At 41.6% G+C, this 20,873-nt stretch overlaps 8 protein-coding genes across 8 annotated transcripts; 3 read left to right on the forward strand and 5 right to left on the reverse strand.

The window, feature by feature from the left end:
• The first annotated feature begins 10 nt into the window (after positions 1 to 10).
• On the forward strand, positions 11 to 1,626 carry CYBJADRAFT_169098 (uncharacterized protein). Its single transcript, XM_020215639.1, has one exon. It carries the CDS (start codon positions 227 to 229, stop codon positions 1,472 to 1,474), a length of 1,248 nt encoding a protein of 415 aa, XP_020068772.1. The 5' UTR covers positions 11 to 226; the 3' UTR covers positions 1,475 to 1,626.
• Positions 1,147 to 8,438, reverse strand: BPH1 (Bph1p). Its single transcript, XM_020215640.1, has one exon. The coding sequence runs from the start codon at positions 8,042 to 8,044 to the stop codon at positions 1,631 to 1,633; it is 6,414 nt and encodes a 2,137-aa protein (XP_020068773.1). The 5' UTR covers positions 8,045 to 8,438; the 3' UTR covers positions 1,147 to 1,630.
• A 100-nt stretch (positions 8,439 to 8,538) lies between these two features.
• On the reverse strand, positions 8,539 to 9,448 carry CYBJADRAFT_169100 (NuoI/complex I 23 kDa subunit family protein). The gene has a single exon (XM_020215641.1). The coding sequence runs from the start codon at positions 9,398 to 9,400 to the stop codon at positions 8,729 to 8,731; it is 672 nt and encodes a 223-aa protein (XP_020068774.1). The 5' UTR covers positions 9,401 to 9,448; the 3' UTR covers positions 8,539 to 8,728.
• Positions 9,449 to 9,789: 341 nt separating this feature from the next.
• CYBJADRAFT_169101 (heme-dependent oxidative N-demethylase family protein) lies at positions 9,790 to 11,759 on the reverse strand. Its single transcript, XM_020215642.1, has one exon. It carries the CDS (start codon positions 11,310 to 11,312, stop codon positions 10,029 to 10,031), a length of 1,284 nt encoding a protein of 427 aa, XP_020068775.1. The 5' UTR covers positions 11,313 to 11,759; the 3' UTR covers positions 9,790 to 10,028.
• Positions 11,760 to 12,500: 741 nt separating this feature from the next.
• On the reverse strand, positions 12,501 to 13,399 carry CYBJADRAFT_169103 (40S ribosomal uS11 domain-containing protein). Its single transcript, XM_020215643.1, has one exon. It carries the CDS (start codon positions 13,187 to 13,189, stop codon positions 12,656 to 12,658), a length of 534 nt encoding a protein of 177 aa, XP_020068776.1. The 5' UTR covers positions 13,190 to 13,399; the 3' UTR covers positions 12,501 to 12,655.
• Positions 13,400 to 13,858: 459 nt separating this feature from the next.
• Positions 13,859 to 14,254, reverse strand: RPS22A (40S ribosomal protein uS8; the record flags this gene model as incomplete). The annotated part of the gene is made up of 1 exon (XM_020215644.1): positions 13,859 to 14,254. The coding sequence occupies one exon, from the start codon at positions 14,249 to 14,251 to the stop codon at positions 13,859 to 13,861; it is 393 nt and encodes a 130-aa protein (XP_020068777.1).
• Positions 14,255 to 14,585: 331 nt separating this feature from the next.
• On the forward strand, positions 14,586 to 15,375 carry RPL39 (60S ribosomal protein eL39; the record flags this gene model as incomplete). The annotated part of the gene is made up of 2 exons (XM_020217210.1): positions 14,586 to 14,591; positions 14,926 to 15,375. The coding sequence occupies 2 exons, from the start codon at positions 14,586 to 14,588 to the stop codon at positions 15,073 to 15,075; spliced, it is 156 nt and encodes a 51-aa protein (XP_020068778.1). The 3' UTR covers positions 15,076 to 15,375.
• A 2,859-nt stretch (positions 15,376 to 18,234) lies between these two features.
• On the forward strand, positions 18,235 to 20,862 carry SWE1 (tyrosine protein kinase SWE1). Its single transcript, XM_020215645.1, has one exon. The coding sequence runs from the start codon at positions 18,254 to 18,256 to the stop codon at positions 20,765 to 20,767; it is 2,514 nt and encodes an 837-aa protein (XP_020068779.1). The 5' UTR covers positions 18,235 to 18,253; the 3' UTR covers positions 20,768 to 20,862.
• Positions 20,863 to 20,873: the final 11 nt, after the last annotated feature.

A 20,873-nucleotide genomic window follows, 5' to 3' on the forward strand; every position in this document is an offset into this window, starting at 1 on the left:
TGTCATTCTGGGACGAAACGTGCAGGCTGTTGTTGCATCTTATTCGCAGGAAAACCTTAAAACATTGAGACATATACAAAATGTCTCCTTTTTTGCATTTGGTCAAAAACAGACATTACTCTGATCATCACAAAAGGGACATTGCTGAAGGGAGCCCCTCTCTTACACGGAAGACCGAGGAATCACGGTTAAACTATAAGGAGCCATAAAGCCTTTGGACACAGACATGTCTGATTCCTTTGCGTCTGTCCGATCCCGTCTCTGGGACTTTTCTCACATGCTGATGATGCCAATAGAGAAGCACTTGGGTGTGATACTCACTTGTTTGCTATGGTATACGGTATCGTCAGTGTCGTCGCAGGTGACGAAGACCATTCTGAACCAGTTCCCCTTCCCGCTCGCGCTGGGCGAGTGCCAGTTTGTGTTGGTGTCGCTGCTGTGTATCACGACGATGGTGATCCTAGGTAGGATGAAGTGGATGCACGCAATGTTCCCACCGGGCTCGGTTCCTCCCCTGGACAGCGGTGCTGGTGCTATTGTCAAGCCAACAAGACACCTTCTGATCACAGTGCTGCCGTTGAGCTGTTTCCAGTTTTTGGGTAAGCTCTTCTCCCATAGCGCAACCGCGCTGGTCCCAGTCTCCACCGTTGCCGGCGTCAAGACCTTATCACCTCTGTTGCTCGTTGTGGCCTACCGTGTACTGTACAAGGTGCCATTTGCAATGGCAACTTATATATCACTGTTACCACTGTTGTGTGGTGTGCTGCTCATAGTGATGGCTGATACAAAGGACACGCTGGTGACGACAACTGCAAGCGATCGTTACATAGGGATCCTCTATGCAGTGATATCCTTGTTTATCTTTGTTGGACAAAATATCTATGGCAAGACAGTGTTCACGTTTAACCAGAAACATGTTAACGACCCAACAGAGTTGGCATTGCCCCATGAGGATAAGAGTTCAACGTTACCAATAACGAGGACAGACCGTGAGCAGGAGAAGGAACAAGAGCTTCACGATAATGAGGTGAATTACCAATTGGAAGTGGAAAAATCCAGCTTGACAAAATTTCCTAAGATTAGAAACAAGTATGACAAGCTGACTCTACTCTTGTACTGCTCCATTTTGGGTGCATTGTTATCCTTACCGTGGTTCTTGTACATCGAGGCACCACAGTTCTTAAGGTTAACGGCAGCTGAGGAGGATATCACAGAGGCACATCTAGTTACCATTCCTTGGGGGCTATTAATGATTAATGGGTGTTCTCATTTCTTACAATCACTCATAGTGTTCCACCTCTTGGGTGCAATCCCAGCAGTGAGCTATTCTATTGCCAGTATGATGAAAAAAATCACAGTCATCGTGGTCAGTATGATTTACACTGGGAACCCAGTTACGACACTTCAATTCTTTGGTATCCTGCTGACAGGTACAGGCTTATTCGCATACGATAGATGGGGAGGAACAACTTGATTTAAACACACACATGCCACCAGTGTATGACTCTGTCGCATTTTGACTCAAAGTATGCAAGTTGAAATATTAGCTCTAATGATTTGCTTTTATATATAATATATATGTCTTTTAGTTTGCTTGTACTAGTCATGTTTTGTACTTTGTTTGCATCATTCATCTCCAAACCGCAACTCTACCAAGAGAATCACCAGCAACAACCTCTATTCTACCCCCTCTCGTTTCTTCATAATCGACAAAACTCTTCAAATAACTTTCAACAATGGTCACTCTTCCAGTTTTATTATTGAACTCTTTGCTATCTGCGAATTTTAACTCACACATCTGTACAAGATTCCAACCGTTCTCTTCAATAACGAGTTCATCAACACGAATTTCCCCATTGGACCAACCAGTGGTTAAAATAGCTATATGCTTCCAATATTCATGGCTCTCAACGTTGTTAATCTTGATGGTGGAAACAGTACGTGAGTTGGCGAAATTCAATGCTGTGATGGTACCATTAACAGAGTCAAAGGTCTTGCGGCAGATGAATGAACCATTGATGTTGTATAGCTCAACGGTAGTGCCAAGCGAGGTGGCAATAAGTGCACTGTCATATGCAATTGCGATATGATCAGCAGTGGTTTCAATTTGTCTGATAAACATGTGTCTTGCAGTATTCCAGACATAACAACGGCCAGAAACGTCTAAACTCAACAATGTGTTGAACTCTGGTGACACCTTGAGTTCTTTTATACTTTCAAGATGAACCATGAATTTAGTATCAAGATGTAACTCTTCTTTGAAACCCTTCACAACAACAACATATTTCCAAACATGAATACTTCCACTCTTTGTGCCTGTGATGAACATATCCTTGTTAAGTCTCGCAAGTGCTGTGATTTCCTCACCATGAACGTTTTCATAGGTCTTCCTATTTATAACAAGAGAACCTTCACATCGTCCTCTTTTAACTTCAATCTCTCCATTCAGATATAACTTTGGATAGCCTCTCCAAAAGGAATCAGCTAAAACATCACCTTGGACTTTGAATTGAAGATAATGAATAGGTTCATTAAATTTCGTCTGGTAGAGCAGGAATGGTGTCCTCTTTACAACTGTTGGATCAATTTTTAACAGGGTGGATGTTTCTCTAGCAGGATGAGGCTTTGAAAAGATTTGAGCAGGTGTCTGACCGAAATTGTGAATAATACCAATGATTGATCGTCTTTCAACATCGTTATTGATGGCATCTAAATCGATACCACCTTGGTAACTCAAGTGGTTGAAGACATTGATAGCTTCAACGGCTTTTGGTCCAGTTTGCTTGAAACCAAATATGAGATCAATCCACTCGTGCAAATGAGCAGAAACATACGGACTCTCTAAAGCTTCTCTGTTTCTTTCAATAAAGATCTTAGGATCTCCCTTAGCCCATTTAGGCAACACAACATCGTTAACAGGCGTGCCATCTTGCAAGCAACCAAAGTCATAACCGTTGATGTTGGTCAAGAATTCAGGAAGGAAGAAGAATTCAGGTGTTAATTCTCTAACATCAGTCGTGTTATCACTTGATGCAGATTTCCAAGCCTTTTCAATCGAATAGAATAGTCTATCAGCATGGTCGAACTTTCCACCTTGCAACAACAAAAATGATTGCACGAATGGTTCTAAACGGATCAAGAATGACGCAACAATCATAGCAGAAGAATAATGAGTACCATAATGGAAAGGAGGTGAGTTGTCATCTTGAAGACTTTCCAAAGCTTCATATCTCTCTCTGAACTGTTGTGCCCTTTGTGGGGTTTGTGCACCCATAGGTTTGGAAAAGTCTCTGAATGACTTTGGATCGGTTAAGTCCAGTTCTTCACTGGTATAATCAGCAATGACCCACGGGAAAACAGGATACTGGGTAAGATCGTTGAAAGTTCTTCCTGCCAGTGTATTGATAATGACCAGATAGTAGAAGTTAGACATTTCACCGTTTTGCCATTTCTTAGTGGCATCCAGAATATCATAACTGAAATGGAAGACGTTAGAGATCTTCGACCCCAAAGTCTTGGAGGTATTCTTGGTGAGATTCGTTTCTTTCAAGATGGCTGAAAGATCATTATCAATGTTGGAATTTGTAGCAACACTTGATATTTTTGAAAAGATTGAATCTCTTTCACGCGTATGAACACATGTAATAAGCAAGCTCGCACCGTTACTAAAGAAAATCTCCAATGCCATATCACGGAAAAGGAATTGTCTTCTGGTAACAGATGTCAGCTGCTCAAGAACCCAACTACGAACGGTGTGCTTCTCAGTGCTAGCAGTCCGCGTGGTTATGTCATTTTGACCAGCAATTAACTTGACATTAGGGTCTCTCTCATTCTCTGGAGCGTCTTCAAGATCAATGATCTCATCAGTATCTGCCTTGTGGAAATAGCTCTTGATGAAATAGATATGAGCCTGCCCCAAAATAAGGATACCTTCATCAATCTCAAGACCAATAATACGACTCACGTTCCAGATTTCAACAATCTTGTCCCCATAGAAGAGACTCTTCAAAACCTTTCTGTTACGGTCATTGTAGTTGTTCATAGAATCCTCGATGGCATCTTCTTCCACCATGTCAAACGAATTAAGACTCAGTGCTTCGACATGAGGCTGTTCATGGACGGCTTCTGAGTCATTCAACTTTTTCATAGGAACATCGATGATGTTTTTCAGTTGCTGAACAATCTTCAAATCATCAACTGGTAAGAGCTTCTTTCTCATTCTGTCGATTCCCTCCATAGACCCAAGAATCCACGAAGAAGGACCAGTATAAGTACCAAAGAATAAGCCCAGTCTCTTGTTTCCAACCACTTTCATTTTGTTATAAGAAATGAGGTGAAATTGTATAACATCGTACTGGTCTTTGAGATACTTCACAATCATAGTTGTTTCCGCATGTACCAGCTTCTGTCGTAAGATTTCGTTATCATTCTCCAATATCGGCAAGATCTTATCAATAGATTCGTACTTTTGTTTTATCTGATCATCATGCCTTGAGGAAAGGGTCTGTAGTTTCTCGTCAACAGTTACAAAATCATCCTTGCTGAACTTTCGAGTAACTTTACTCACAATAGCCTCCAAGTGATTGCTGAAAAGATCAGATACCTTCTTGTTTTCCTTATACATTGACAGAATATCTTCATCACTTGCAGTCATGACATTGCGTAAGAATCTTAATGCTGTGCCATGACTGATATAAGTGATTGAAGAACACACTGAAGACAGATGATCTTGGGAGCGCATAAGGATGATACGAAGACAGTTCAAAGCCAGCGAAGACACCGCAGGATCCGTGAGCATGGCAATTTGTAGCAACAAGCAAATAATGTTCGCCACATCACTCGACATAGCTCCACTTCCAAAAAGATTCTCCTGATGGAACATTAGCACTTTCAAAAACTTGTGTTGTTGTTCAGTTGATTCGGAATCCTTCAACACCAGAACCAAACAATTCACTATTGGTGTGATATTCTTGTGTAATTGAATAAATTGGGAGTTCTTTAGACTCTTCCCCGACTTCTTATATGCTTCAACGATAGTTAGCACAACAGAGATATAGTTGAAATAATCTTTCGCAGACCATTCAAATGTCAAAAGTTCAGGATACAAAAGGTTCAAGAAGAGAGCAATGTTAGAGAATTTTATCGAGTCAGCTCTAAGCAAAGTCTCAAATTCTGACGAAAAGTTTGACAAATGGAACAACACTTTTGGAAAGACAAGTGCTAGATAAACAACCGGCGTAACAGAGTCAGCAGGGTTTTCTGGATCATGTAAAATCTCATTAAGGTAGGCATCAACTGCTTGTAGATCACTGTTGAGCAATTTTGAGAGAACCCTCGAAGCCATAACCTCAATCAACCTATCGGAAGAGTCAAAGTAAATACCAGCGTTTCTTGTTTTGTTCAACAGCAGGACGAAGTTACAAAGCTTCTTGATAAAAGCTTTGTCATGTCCAAATACACCAGAAAAGATTGCGTTTGTATCAAAAGCCTTATCAAGGAATCGTGTATATCCATCAATTTGAGCAATCGTATCACTGTGGTCATCAGTTTGGAAGATATCGTTAAGCACAGTCCACTCGAGAAGGTCCAGTATCAAATGATGTAATTCTGGGAATACCACCTGCCCGAATTTTGCCATCGAGACATCTCTATCTAGTCTTGAAAATATCAAATCTGATTGGTATTTTCCAAAAGACCCATTGATAAGAATGTCAATCTCAACATCTATTTTGATCTCTCTCATCAGGGCTAGAACAATATGAACACCGTTATTCTTCAAAAAGACATCATGTGTCTGGCTAGACATCAGAAAGAGCTTAACCAATAGAGTCAGTGCACAATCAACAACAGTTTTGTTCTTCTTTCCTAGTTGGAATAACAAAAAAATGTACTTCATGTTGACAGGACTGAAGAGCTTTTTCCAATGATAACCGTTCACCAACCCAGTATCAAGGTAGATACTGGCCAAGACATTGAGACCAAGTATAGCATTAGATTCATGCTTCTCGTTAAGAGAGTACACGATGAATGATGCCACATTCTTCACAGTATCAACAGACATATGAGTTCTGACAACCAAACAAAGAGCATCTTGCAACTCTTCTTTGACTTTCTCAGGGAAGGAACCCTGGATCAAGTGACCTAAGAATCTCTTAACCAACTTGATTTTTTTCATCTTCTGAATATTGAAGGAGTTGTACTTGCACTCCTTAGCGAAAGCAATAACCTGGAAATTCAAGAATTTGAGAACTTCCAAATCACCTTCATGCTCTTCATTCGGAAGACTTTTCCACAGAGAAAAGTCCAGCACCACTTGTTCATAGAGTAGTTCGTTCATGATCACGGAATTAAATGGGTTGTGGAAGTTGTAACCAACTAGTCCAAGTAGGAGGTCAAAGAACTCTATGTCAAATGTCCGTTTGAACTCTACCTTTTTAGCCTTTAACAATGTTCCGAGAAGGCTATAGCCATTAGTATACTCCATTTCTCTGATCAGTTTCCAGTTAGTGTCAACCAATTCCAGCAAAAGCTGTACTGCTTGGTAAAGTGACTTCATAGATGAGGCTTTCTCAATCAGCATGAAAACAAGGTTCAAAGCAGCTATTGAGTAGAAAGTTTCCGAGACATCAACGCTTTTATAAACCAACACCTTTCCAATCACAGTGTGTCTATCCGACAAAAGTCTAAGCCCGTCCGTTTGAAAGTGCAGCGAGCGGAAAGTATCAACATTGAAGTTCAAAAGCCTATCATGCTTTGGTACTTGGAGTTCAAGTTTTGTGAGGTCAATTTCTGAATTTGAAAGTGTCGATGCATCAAGTAGATGCAAGTTGAACCATGCTCTGCCTTGGTAGTTTAGGAACCTCACCAAATCATCGTCTTGATACAGATCTCTGTAGTTTGGTCCCAGGTAATACGAAAGTGCAACCCATTCAAAGGGTAGGGACCCAGAGAATATGTTCAAACATGCAACGTCAAGACTAGAGTCCGAAGATCCCAAAGTGACAGCAAATTCTCTGTGTTTTTTGTCCAAGATGGCTTCATCATCTGCAAAGGGGAAAGGACAACGAATGTATTGAATGAAGTCACCGTTAATATATAAGTTCAACTTTGCTCTTAATCTATCTCCACTAGAGGAAGACTTATGGATCAAGACAATGTGGTAGTATTTGTTCTCAGTAATTTCATACGAGTCAAAACTACCAATGAGCGTATCCTTGTGATACACTGAAATCTGGGAACCTTCTAATTTGAGATTGGTTCTACCATCAATGGATAAGAATTGTCTGCTTTGCTCGTCAATGTTGTTGAAATTTATCCACATCTGTATAGTGAAAGACTTGAATATTGTATCTGAAGATAACTGAAATGTTACAGATGAAGTGTCAAGTTGTATATGGGAATCATCTTTCTTATGAGCAAAACGGATCAACCTTTCCGTGTACAAGTTACCGACACCGGAGTCTTTGAACTCCAGTGCAGCGTTCACGAGTTGAACGAGATGTGCAGGCTTCAACTCAAGTAAAGATAAGAGGTCAAGTCTTCGAAGGATGTTATCGTTGACTTCAGGTCCTCTCATGGGCTTTAACAGTGTATCAATAAAGTCTTGTGATTCCGAGAGCGATGCCATGTTCTGTTTAGAAGATTCGACAAGTCTCTCCAGTATTTCTAATATCAACGTCCCGGTAGTCAGATCACCAGTTTCGTCAACAAACAGTAGAATGATAGCACACAAGTCAGGCTCAACGAGATTACAAGTATCGTCACTCAAAGCGCTGAACCTTTGATAAAAGTCATCAACCAACGGGATGATACATTCGTCATCAGTTAAACAGTCCGAGAATGGTTGAACGTATTCCAGCAGCTCACCTCCCGTTTTACCATCAAACGTCAAGGCGTTCGTTAAGAGGATCAGGGCGATGTCACTCGTTGAGACAGTTTTCGGCTGTTGTTTGTCATACTCAGCCCTCAATGACTCCACAATCTCCTGTGGGGTGCCTTCAAGCAAAGAGGTGTACAGATCAGCGATTTCGTCACTTATCACCATTTGTTAGACGATGGATAACACCGAACAATCTCTTCAGATATCAACAACAAAGTACAAAGGGTAAAACTATAAGGGAAAAAAAGGTTTGATGGGAAGATGGGAGCTTACGTCTTCCTAAAGCCTCATCATGGCGTAACTAAGGCGATATTTAGAACAGCCTGAGTAGTCCAGGAATAATTTCCATGCGCGCCCACAGGCCGAAAAACACACACACACAGAGAGACTACGCCAACCTTTAGGTCAGTTGTGATGATGTGGTTTTTCCCTCTGCAGTTGGCCTGGCTCCCAGTTATGAACAGCTCGAAATCCTGTGGAAGATGAAACGACCGAGACTTTGCCCGGCTAAAGTCGTACTTGAGCTTATACATCCAAGTAAGATTGTACCTCACTTGATGAAGCACCCGAGGTCTGTAAGCGTCTAACACAAGCTGGCTTCTTTGAACGCATATTGGCGGGAGTTAATACAGAACCCAGTTGGAGAGACTAGAGATTACATAAGCGAGACTAGGTAGTATAATAGTGATTTGTATTTTGCTGTAATAAATAGAACGAGAGAATCAAGGCCCTCTGTTATATATATATAAATATAAAAAAGAGGAAAACACACACAGTCATATGGACGATGAATGTGGGAAAATAAATAAGTGGTGTTATAATAAATATCAAGTCATGCTGGTAAGTCCCTTAACGGTACGGAGTGTCGTAATCCAAACAGTACTGAATCTCTTGTTCCCATTTGTCACCATTGGCCAACAACTTTTCCTTATTGTAGAGCAACTCTTCTCTAGTTTCGGTTGAGTACTCAACGTTAGGAGTCTCGACAATGGCGTCCACAGGACAGGACTCCTGGCACAAACCACAATAAATACACTTTGTCATGTCAATGTCATACTTGTAAGTTCTTCTGGAACCGTCGAGTCTCTCCTCAGCCTCGATGGTGATGGCTTGTGCTGGACAGATGGCTTCACACAACTTACAAGCAATACATCTCTCTTCACCGGATGGGTAACGTCTCAACGCGTGCTCACCACGGAATCTTGGGGAGATTGGACCTTTTTCAAAGGGGTAGTAAATAGTGTATGGAGCACGGAAGTACATTTCTAACACAATGTACATACCACGCAACATCTCGGACAGCAAGAAGAACTTCATCGCCTTGTCAATGGCGCTCTCACTAGATTCTTCCCATGTCTTTGGTGCTGGGATACGGAAACCTTGGGGATATGTGGATTCAACAGTACCGGCGGCAGCCAATGAAGGCTTGAGAATACTAGAGGTACAAGAGAATGGACGTACGAGAGGAACAACTCCAGGGAGTCTCGTACGAACAGAGCGTGTGAGGATCCTGTTCAACATTTCTTTTTTCTGCTTCTTTGGTTCTTCTCCTTATTTGTTGATGTTGTTGTTCTTTCCTCCTCTCAACAATTTTAAGGAGTTTCTGATGCTTACTCGTTCGCTTTTGATTGGAGCGAGGGAAAAAAATTCTTACCGAGGTGTAGACGCCCTCGGATCTCACATTTCGTCAGCGGTATCCCGCGCGCTCACATACAAAAGGGCGCTTGAAAATTCTTCAACTTCTACTCTTTAGCCAACGAGCGCTTTTCCCTTTTTTCCCTTCTCTATTGTACCAAGAACTCGTATTATTGTAGGGTATCAGTGACTTTTCTTCAAGGCTGCTACTCTCTACAACGAGTTCGAGAGAAGACCATTAACATTGGGTGGTGTTCCTAGCTGGAGCGGGCGTGTGGAAACACTTTGATACGCTATATCGAAGAGTCTTCCGATGGCGTCATCTCCTTACCAAGGATCGAACATTTTTATACTTTAGCCGTTGAAAAGCTACAGGGCTTTAGAAGAGCATTGTAAAACTGTCCCATAGTATTGGATAACGGAGATCCGTCTCTCGAACGTGATGAATACAGCGGAAAAAAGCCCTCATAAACTCATAATTTAAACAAAAGAATAACAAACGAAGTATATAATATTAAGCTGCTTGAGCCTTCTTGGCCTCCTCCTCTTTCTTTCTGGCCGCCTCGTCTTGTCTCTTCAACATGGCGGTGTTCCAACCTTTGATTTCATCACTTTGCTCAACAAAGTGTGCAAATGGGTAGGATGGGAGGGTCTTCAATGGTGTATCCTCAGTAATCAAACCAAGATCGATTTGACGTTGAATGAGACCGTCCAAGTATGGCAAGAGGTGATCTCTCATTGCTGTGAAGTTCTTGTACTTGATGATGTCTTCTGGAGCCTCGTAGAAGATCTTCTTCAACAAGGATGGGATGAGTGGCTCATCCTTCATCTCCTCGATGGAGTAGTAGACAGGGTGGTTTGTGAAGATAATAGCCTTGGTCTTTGGTAGTCTTCTCACAGTTTGACGCTCAACACGGATGTTGAACTTACGCTCATCAACGCTCGAATCGACCGTCTCGCCTTTCTTCAAAGCGTAGACGTTGGAACAGAGCAAATTGTGATCCCAAGTACAGTACCAGGAAGCTCTTTCAACAGGATCAGCAGCAGTGGTCTTTGAGAACCATCTCTCCATGGATTTTTTCAACTTGGACTCGTAGTATGGAACCTCAGAGTGGATGAAGTCCAAAGATTTTCCAATCTTATAGCTAATACCGAAAGAGCCACCTGGAAATGGGACAGCAGCAGCAACAAGGTAATGGTGACCATCTGCACGCTTTTGAACAATATAGAAATCTTCCTTAGCCATCTTGGTGACGTAGATCAGGGGGTGATCTTTCAAAGGCATAGAGAAGTCGAGGACTTCGCCAGTCAGTTCGTTCTTAACGTGGACACCGTTGTCCTCGGATGTAAACAACAATGGATATCTCTTCAGCATGTGATCTCTCACTGTCTCCATAAGCTCGATACAAGCATCTTCAGACTCTGGCAGCCAATCAATGTTATCCTTACCGTATTCGTGGTAGATACGTTCCTTCTCTTGGATGTAATGCCAGTAATACTTGTCCATGTCCAACCAGTGGTTAATGTCAAGCTTGAAGATGGACATCGTTTGATGGTATGGCCATCTGAACGGTCTCCATGGTCTGTCATCGTAAGTTTTGACCTGTTCTGGGGTGATGTACAATGGAGTTGGCTGTGGAGCTTCAGCATCCACATAATAAGCTGCTTTGACTGGAACAGCAGAAGGTGGTTTCTTGTCAGCAGCAGAACCTGATGACTTGTTTAAAAGTGTTATCAGTGGCTTGTATGCAACAGCTGCAAGCAAAAGAGCCACGAGGACCACGATAACTGGATCCATTTTGAAGGTAGTGCAATAGTCTCTGGTTATCAAGTATACCTCTTAACATCATATCCACCACAACAAAGGGTGGCCCGTCCCTTTTTATAGATCAACACTGATAAACTCAACAGCAGTCCACATGATCCTATGGTTTACCCAAATCTGGCAATGATAGTCCCCCTCTATGTATCTTTAGCACTCATTCTGGCAAAGAAACCCAGCATTTTATCAGTTGCAAAATGCAGGGACGCTTTTCCCCAATCGGGAAATTTCTTAGTTGATAACACTTCTAAACCACACACGGAATCGTGAGAGCCTGGAACGCACACACACAGAGTCAGAGAGGGAAAGGTACATCAGTTATTGGAAACAAAATGGGCCCATTACTAGGGCGAGGCTAATATGTGGTAGGCAGTGATTGGTGATTGGCAGTTCTCTGATGAACTGATTTTATGGCTCTGAAGTTCTCTTTTGTTGGTGTTATGGCCTTGTTGTTGTATGCTTTTGATGGCTCCTTATCGCACTGTTGCGCCTTTTGAATCTCGGTGCGATTTTCTTGGTTAGTGACACAACGACTAACAAGCTCTGACCGAATTGATCCTGTCCATTAGTCCTGACCAATGATCCAATGCTGGGGATTATACGTTGGCCAATTGATATAAGGTTTTGTGATTAGGATCGGGGCTGCCACTAAACAGCCATAAGGCTTTTCGGATTATACTCGTTTAAGGTAAAAAGAACACTATTAGGAATCCGAGTATCATTTACTCATTGAGACTCTTAGGGGTACATTTCATTATCGAATCATCAGTTCACCGGGTTAACAAACCGATATATAATAATGACCCATTCCTTAGATGATGTAACTGACTAAGTATTTGGTTTTAACTGTGGCCGTAATGGTGACTCCATGACTTCTATACAACATTCTAGGCAATGTGCGCACCAAAATTTTAGCGTTTTAGCTTAGTTATATGAAGCAGAGGCCCGTAACACAACCTCTTACAGGTTAAAGGTTAGGACTTTAAACGCATCAGCGTAAATTCCAGTACTTCTTTTACAACTCTCTTACCCAATAACACTGCTGTACATCATTGAAACGCTGTATCACTCCAAGACTTTATTCATGTCGGGTCTATTAACATAACCATCACCGTGAGATTCAAAATAGCGCTAGACAACGCAGTGAATTATTCTACACTCTGGTTTTCAAAGTAACGTACAAATTAGAAACTTCTTACATAAAACAAGTTGCAAAGTATATCCCATGAAGCATACTTGAAAGATGCTCTTTGAAACCGATGGATTGATATGATAGGTAAGTAGTGGTCATGAAAGTTTTTTTGATGATTGTAAACAAATCACAATCTTCTACCACGACGACCACCTTTTCTTCTAGTAGAGTCAGATGGAACTGGGGTGACATCCTCAATTCTACCAATTCTCAAACCGGATCTAGCCAAAGCTCTCAAAGCGGATTGACCACCTGGACCTGGGGTCTTGGTCTTAGTACCACCAGTAGCTCTCAACTTGATGTGAACAGCAGTGATACCAACCTCCTTACACTTAGCAGCAACGTCTTGAGCAGCCAACATAGCAGCGTATGGAGAGGACTCGTCACGGTCAGCCTTGACCTTCATACCACCAGTAACACGGGAGATGGTTTCCTTACCAGACAAATCGGTAACATGGACGAAAGTATCGTTGAAAGAAGCGAAGATTCTGGCAACACCAAAGACTTGGGAGCCATCACGGACTTGAGGACCGAGGGTAACGTTAGCTAATTTGGAAATGTTAGTACTAGTTACAACCTGAAGGGAAAAATGCATCAAAGAGAAGTCTTCTCGCTGACAGTGCGAGCCAGTTGTAGACACAATTCTTGAATGATAAACCATAGGTCAGTTAAGCTCATTTAGTGCTTGCTGTTGCATAGCTTTTTCTTTGAAGTCTTTTGTGGTCATATACCCTTCAATAATTGAGCAGAGCTTGAAAAATTTTCGAAATACAATGTTCTCATTCTTCGTTTTGTCAAACATCCTCGACGACTCTCTTAGCACTGTGTCAGTTGTTACCATGAACATACCAGAAGCCATCTTTAGTGATCTGTTGTGTTGGTGATGTTTTAACTGTTAACGAGTTCAGAACCATTGAAAAAGTTTTGCGTGAGTTTCAGTCCGAACGACAAACTTTTCGATACGGGGACACATACAGAAACAGGGCTGCATAACCATTTGCGTGGTGACGCGAATATTTTCTTGAAGCCCTATTGATAGGCACGTGATCAGGGCTCCATGTTAAAGTCACAAACTGGGAGAATAGTTGGACGGAGGGTAGTTCATGTTAGCGTATTAGGATAGTGGTAGTAGTTCAGTATAGCGAGAGTAAATGGCTTATTTCGGTACTTCTGAGGGTCATTGCGAAGATATTTTAGTTATGTTCTTTCAACGATGGTATAATGTATATTGGAAACTCTTTTAGAGTCTACAATACTGACAATGAGTCTACAAGTTGAATGGTCATTAAAAGTACAGATTTGATTGTATCTTGTAGTGAAGATATAACGTTTAGTAAACGAAACCCAAGATCTTACCAGAGACGTGTTTTCTTCTGGCCTCTTCGTGGTCCATGATACCAGCAGAAGTGGTCAAGATAACGTAACCGAATTGTCTAGCTGGCAACAAGTTGTCGGTCCACTTCTCAATGTCACCAATTCTAACGTTGAATCTTGGAGAGATGACACCAACCTTGTTCAAACGACCGTTCAATTGAACAACGATCTTACCGGATCTGTGGTCGTCAATGTACTCGAACTCACCAATGTAACCGTGCTTTTGGATAACTTGCAAGAACTTGATGATAACCTTAGAGGATGGTCTGATGATGACCTGTCTCTTACCGGTCTTCTCGGCGTTGTTGATGGCGTTCAAAGCGTCAGCAAGGACGGATGTTCTAGTCATTTTGTTTGGTGGTTAGTGTCTCATCTATTGCACTGCTTAGTGTCCGTGTTGGTTGAAAAATTTGAAAAATCCATCCAGTGCACAGAGTCTTGATAATGTTGCACAAACCAAACAGGAGCCCTAATATCAGGCACATGATGGTCCTGTATAAGCCCTAAGATAGTTCAAAGTCACATTAGAACATCCGTACACACATAGTTAAGACCTTAATGCCAACCGCAATTTTTACCGGTTCGGACCACAGACCACACCGAAGAGCCATGCAAGTTTTGTGAAAAAGTTCAACACTTCGTTACCAAACACCACAAGATTAAAGACTAGCAAGAAAGTAACAATGCCTGTATGTATCATAAAGAGCCCGTACTTTGGATGAGGTATTTGTATTCATTATCAGGAAATACCGTATGCGGAAACGTTTGAGGTCATTTGTGGGAACAGAGATTGAGAGTTGTTCTGCTGAGTAGAGTTGAACCAAACAGATACAGTCATAAGGTTAAGAACGCAAGTGAAGGAGATACTTTGGCATTATCAACATTTTCGAAGCTTCAAACGGTTGTACACTAGTGGTTTTGGAGGCGTGAGAAACTGCACAACTCTCGCCCATGGAGCACCCAAATGAATACTTAACCTCCCAAGGAAGAATTCTTGAACATGTGTACTAACTCATACTCTAGTCTCAAAAATCTTTCAAGACCAAGCAAAAATTGGCCAAGGCTCAAAGAACCAACCGTCCATTGCCACAATGGATCAGATTGAGAACCAACAACACTGTTCGTTACAACGCTAAGAGAAGACACTGGAGACGTACTAAATTGAACATCTAAGCGGAATGCTACCTTAGAGTTCAATTTATTAATCACATCTTTAAAGTAACCTTCTTCTCACTTTGTTTATTTGGATGCTGAAGCTCTTCTGAACTCTTGAAACACAGTTTAATGATCCTCTAAAAGAGGGATAGGATTGGTATTAAAAGGGGATATCTTGTTGAATTTTTGGCTAAAGAATATACAAAGCATGTACAATGTTATACGGAAACCGAAGTGTAGAAACTAGATCTTATTACCGCAGTGTCTGTAGATATAAACCCACGTTCATGAATATACCAGAACTTGAGTTATTAATATAACGTCTTCTATAAACTAGATTATTGGCCGTATGAAAAGGTTGCCCTGGAAAGTTATGAGCATTGCCTTTTTGTCAGTGGGCTTTCTCATTCCCCCAAAAATGAAAAAAAAATTCAAAGAGAATCTTTCCCAACCGTACAAGCTCTTTTCAGAAAGGCAGGAAATGAAAGCACTCACACAGTCTAGTTATTCTTCAGGTGAAGAATTGCTGGAGAGCAGGTAAAGATACACATATAGGAAGCCATGTTCAATATGATGAATGAAGAAAAGAGATAATTTAAGCTAGATAGTATATGATCATTTGTGATTTCAACTCTTGGATTTTATAAAGCTTCTGATTGAAAATTTGGCCTCTCCAATGTTGCGTACTTCTCTACTTACTCACCACATAATGACTAGATCTGGATACTATGCAATTTCATGGTTGTCAATCACCTTTTCCTCTCCCTGAGAATTAGCATGGGGTGGGAATGGTCAGACGTGCAATAACAATATGTGCAGAAATTTTCATCGTCACTATTCATCCGTGAAAATTCTTCTGAACATTCTCAAATGAATTGTAATCATGGTTTATGATCATTCAGCTTGTCCATGAAACAGTTCGGTAGATGAACGATCACCGAATATGTCGTCTGGAACCGTTGAATGATCATCGGGTAGAGCTGTGAGGCGTTATGTGATCGACGATTTGACGTACACCACGGACCATTCGTTTCAGTTCAACATACAAGGAATCGTTCTCTCTGCTTTTGATGAGTGCTCAATGGCAACAGTCACATTGTGATCAGAGAGCCATGTACGGTTTGCGCAATTTGTTCTGACCCAGTTCTACAATGCTGTACCGCTGATCCATATCTCGAGTTCACCGGAATCATCAATATGACATACAGTCATTCAAGCTTGTACAGTTCTTACCGTGATGATTTTAGTTGTAGTTGATAACTGTACGTGCGTGGTATAGTCATTGAATTCGGCTAATTTATCCACGCAATGTTCAAGAGTTAGGGTTACACAATTGTACAATGGCTATGAATGATCATCGTCGTAATCAGCTGATTATTTTAGAATTCCATCCAGGATTAAGTTACCATGGATTCATAGCCATAGTCCGCAAAACACTCTTCGCACAAACACACATGAAGGTAAAGGGAAATTACTTAAGTTAACACCCGCTTTTGCAGTTACTAAATGTTGATCAGCCAGCCATTGACCAAGAAGCAGTGCAATCATTTCGCTTAATCTTAGGGCCGATTATAGTTTTAATCCACTTTAAAGATCGGCTATGGTCAGGATTGCATGATATACCACGGGCTTAGGATTTGTGAACCTGCTGCGTAACATGGCTGTAGATACTCAAAATTAGGAGGTAGTCACGTACAGATATGATCAGTGGTAACTACATCAGACATTACGTTGTGACCAGAGAGCATTGCATGGCGAGAGCAGTTATACAAGCCTTTGTATTGCAAGAATCGGCAATCTTCTTCGGCGTATGACCTCTGGAGTAAACAGATTAAGGCCAGTATTCAAATATTTTGGACTTCTAGACACTTATTTTCCAAGCCGTATCTCTTAGGCCCTCAATCCCATCCAAGTGTGGTCGAAGAAAGAACGAATGGAAACACTGTAGTGTCCGTTCAGCCCAACTGTTTACCATGTACCATGAATAGTATGAGTGATATTGCATGCGACACACCGTTGGAATTGATGCCTTGGTCTACATGTGCTTCTATCCAAGGCTATACTCTAATCTCTAGACCAAACAAAGGTGCAGACGGACGAAAGCGGTAATCAGAGATAGCACCTTTAATCGTATATGCACAAGAAGGTATGAGTGTCTTAAACTGTGAAGTGCAAATGTCTTAGACACTAAACATGTCGATGGAATGTTATGTACACCTGCAAATCGAGACGGTATACTTTCGTGGTGCAATTCGATTTCTGACCCTGGTTTTGATTCCAAATGGAAGAGCTTGACCAAACTTAAACCGCACACTCTGCTGAGTTGTAAAAATCAAAAGAACACCGGAACTTACTACATTTCAATAAACAAAGAATAACAAAAGCCACTCGAATCAATAACTGCTCAGCTATGGCAGCTCATATCGTTTTATTGTGCTATTCGGTGACCTTACAGATCGACACATATGCAAATTGATCCTCAATTAGTTCTGCGTTGTAAGAATGTCGATCCATATGCAACGCCCAGTTGTGTATTACAGTAGGTAACTCAAGTAACGAAAGTAATAAAAACTCTAGAACGCTATTAACAGCCACATGATCATAATCAAAGATGGCCATACCCAACAACACAAAAGGCAGTTGATCTGCGGAGAGGCGCTATGCAGCCTACAGTTACTGTAACAACAAAGCAGTAGGGCGGAATGTAGAGGGGCAACAGGAACAGTGCAGTTGAAAATTGTGATCACAGTTCAGGATCAGAATTTTCGCTAGCGAAGATTGTCGTTTCTCGAAAACAAAAGCAAAAAAAAATCAAAACAAATAAATAACAGGGAAACTGTCTCCTTTGCTCAAACATTGGCTTCTCTAATAACGAGGCAAGGGACACGCTATTTCAGCACTCCTTGCTATTTTGAAAGGTCAGAACAATACGGGCTGGCTGCTACCATTAAAAGAAGCCTCAGTTATTGAAATAGTCGGTTACTTGCTCAACAGATCCACGTGAAGCAGGAAAAGAAAACAAACATCGCCGCCGTTTCTCTCATCAACTGTTCGCTTGAATTTATTGTACCAACGCTCAAGACCTTGACTATTTGATCGTTCAAGTCACCATCACTGGATACATTGTGTGTGTGTGACACAGTCAAAGTACTTTGAGATTTGGATACTTTCTCTGCGTTTTTTTTGCCACGCTTAAATGATTACGCGTCGCTCACAAGAAATATCAACAAATATGGAGTCTGATTCTAGTATTCCTCTGGACTCGAAGAAACGGGTCCTGAGCGAATCAATGCTCTCTCCTCAACTGAAAAGTTCAGCCTATGGATCGTTTGGTGGTGACTGCATGGAGGGAGTACAAGTAACTCCTAAGCATAAGACCGTGTCCATGTCTTCTCAAGGATCCCAGGGGCTGAGAAGAAGTGTTGGACTCCTGAATCTAAGCATAGAGTCATCGCCTAAGAGAAATACTTCAAAGTCGAAAATATCTCTTTTGAAACAGAAAGTGTCGGATCAGGAGATGGAGGATACAAATACCGACGTTGAAAACTGGTCACCTTTTAGAGAACCGTCAACCCCTACGATATCTAAGAATCAGCTGAAGAGAGCTGCTAGTAATAGCAGTACTAGCCTTTCGCCTTTTATAAATGACTCACAGAGACCGCTCATATTTTCATCCTCGAAGAACAATGGGACACTGGAAGGTGGACGCACTTCGATTCAAACAAAATTGAACAAACTTAGAAAGATGGTGTCTTTGGATAGAACAAACTTTGGGTCCGAATGTTCACAATCATTACCAAACGCATCAATTCATTATCTTGACAATAAGGAGAACTTGGAATCTCCATCAAATTCACCTTCAAAGCATGTGAGACAGAAGCAAAAATTAGATAAGCCAACGAACAAGAACTTGGCTACCTTGACTGCTGAGGAGAAAGAAAACGAATACATCACTCCAAACTCTTACAAGTTTGTGAAACCTCTTCAGACAGCTTTTATGTCTTCTGGGCTGTTAAGCAAGAAGAATAGAACGCTATCTGAATCCTTCCATCCTCCCGAAACACCATGCAAAAGGCCTCTTCAACTCAACATACAATCAACAGCACAGAGGCAAACACTACCATCTTCAAACTTGGCAAATGTCATAACTGCAAGCTCTCCAATGATTAATGAAAACCCTATCTCAAGATATAACGAAGAAGAATATACCCAAAGCTCACCATATGCCTCCCCATCTGTTAATGCCACCAATAGCATCAACTGCAATAACGACTCTAATATTTCGAGGTCAGCTCGTGCACTCAATACGAACGGTCTAAGGGACTGTTTATGGAAATTTGCAAGCGATTTCGATAATAGCAACGAGTCAATTTTTGAAGATGATGAACCATCAACGCCAACGAAACTTCGTGCTGCTAAAAGAGCATTGGTCAAGAACCTCAAACTCGATGTTTCGGATATTAGCACCAGTGCAACTTCAGCGGAATCACCGAAGACACCCCATTATAATATGTCGGTGTTTTCTGAATCGAGTGATTTTTCACACCTTTCAAACGTTCCAAATTCGATAATTGACGATCATTTGACATCGAAATTTGAGAATGTACAATTTGTCGGTTATGGTGAGTTCTCTAACGTTTATGAGATCACTTTCCAAGGTGTAAAGTATGCTGTGAAGCGTATAAAGACACCATTCTTAGGACCAAAACGCAGAAAAAGGATATTCGAAGAGGTTGAGTTGTTGAAGACATTGCAAGAGAACGCTCCAAATGACGGTGAAGGTAAGGAATATGTCATTAACTTCATCAACGAATGGGAGCACAGCGATCTCTTGTATATCATGACAGAGTTCTGTGAGAATGGACCTCTAGACAAATTTTTAGCTGATAGTGGTAAACTGTCCAAGCTTGACGAATGGAGAATTTGGAAAATCATGGTTGAAATTGCCATGGGTCTGAAGTATATCCACTCATGTGACATCATGCATTTAGATTTGAAACCTGCCAATATCTTCATTACCTTTGAAGGCTCTCTAAAGATTGGTGATTTTGGAATGGCTTCCAAGTGTCCTGTGGGCAAAGGATTTGAACGCGAAGGAGACAGGGAATACATCGCACCAGAGATTATCAGTCAATCCAAGTACGATAAACCAGCTGATGTATTTTCATTTGGGTTGATTATGGTTGAGATTGCGGCAAACATTATTCTTCCAGAGAATGGTGTTCAATGGCACAAGTTGAGATCCGGGGATCTGTCCGAGGCAGGACGATTGAGCTCTGGCGATCTGAACAACAACCTATTCAACGATTCCATGAACTCCAGAATGTCCACATACTCGTCTCCTTTCAACATCACCGCATTGACCGGCTCGTCCTATTCATCTGTGGGTGAAAACTTCAAGAAGTTCCCACCTTGGACGCCCAAGTTCTTAATCGACGGTAAAGGTGCCCTCGACAAGATTGTCCAAAGGATGATCAACCCAATTCCTGAACAGAGACCTACAGCGTTGGACATCTGTAACACACTAGAGGCACAGTTTGTTGAAACGAGAAGAAAGGCCGGCGCAGTAATCTACGAAGGGGAGTATGGCCCACAGCCAGACGCCGAGGAGGACGCATTGATGAGTAGCGAAGTCAAGAATCTCAACTTAGGCTTCTCTTCGCCTCTGATCGCCATCACAAGTGATCTCATGGACCCCGATGAGTGGTGAACGCACTCCTCACATTTATACCTCCACCACCACCCCCACCTTATGAACCCGCTTGCTTCTACTTAGCATCACTTATTAACGATTTAAAGAGACGATTCCATTATTT

This window comes from Cyberlindnera jadinii, assembly GCF_001661405.1.
Source record: "Cyberlindnera jadinii NRRL Y-1542 unplaced genomic scaffold CYBJAscaffold_14, whole genome shotgun sequence".
Lineage (NCBI taxonomy): Eukaryota > Fungi > Ascomycota > Saccharomycetes > Phaffomycetales > Wickerhamomycetaceae > Williopsis > Williopsis jadinii.

Excerpts from the sequence above, each read along its gene's own strand:
- CYBJADRAFT_169098 (XM_020215639.1), top strand. The coding sequence starts at position 227 with ATGTCTGATTCCTTTGCGTCTGTCCGATCCCGTCTCTGGGACTTTTCT.
- BPH1 (XM_020215640.1), bottom strand. The coding sequence starts at position 8,044 with ATGGTGATAAGTGACGAAATCGCTGATCTGTACACCTCTTTGCTTGAA.
- CYBJADRAFT_169100 (XM_020215641.1), bottom strand. The coding sequence starts at position 9,400 with ATGTTGAACAGGATCCTCACACGCTCTGTTCGTACGAGACTCCCTGGA.
- CYBJADRAFT_169101 (XM_020215642.1), bottom strand. The coding sequence starts at position 11,312 with ATGGATCCAGTTATCGTGGTCCTCGTGGCTCTTTTGCTTGCAGCTGTT.
- CYBJADRAFT_169103 (XM_020215643.1), bottom strand. The coding sequence starts at position 13,189 with ATGGTTTATCATTCAAGAATTGTGTCTACAACTGGCTCGCACTGTCAG.
- SWE1 (XM_020215645.1), top strand. The coding sequence starts at position 18,254 with ATGATTACGCGTCGCTCACAAGAAATATCAACAAATATGGAGTCTGAT.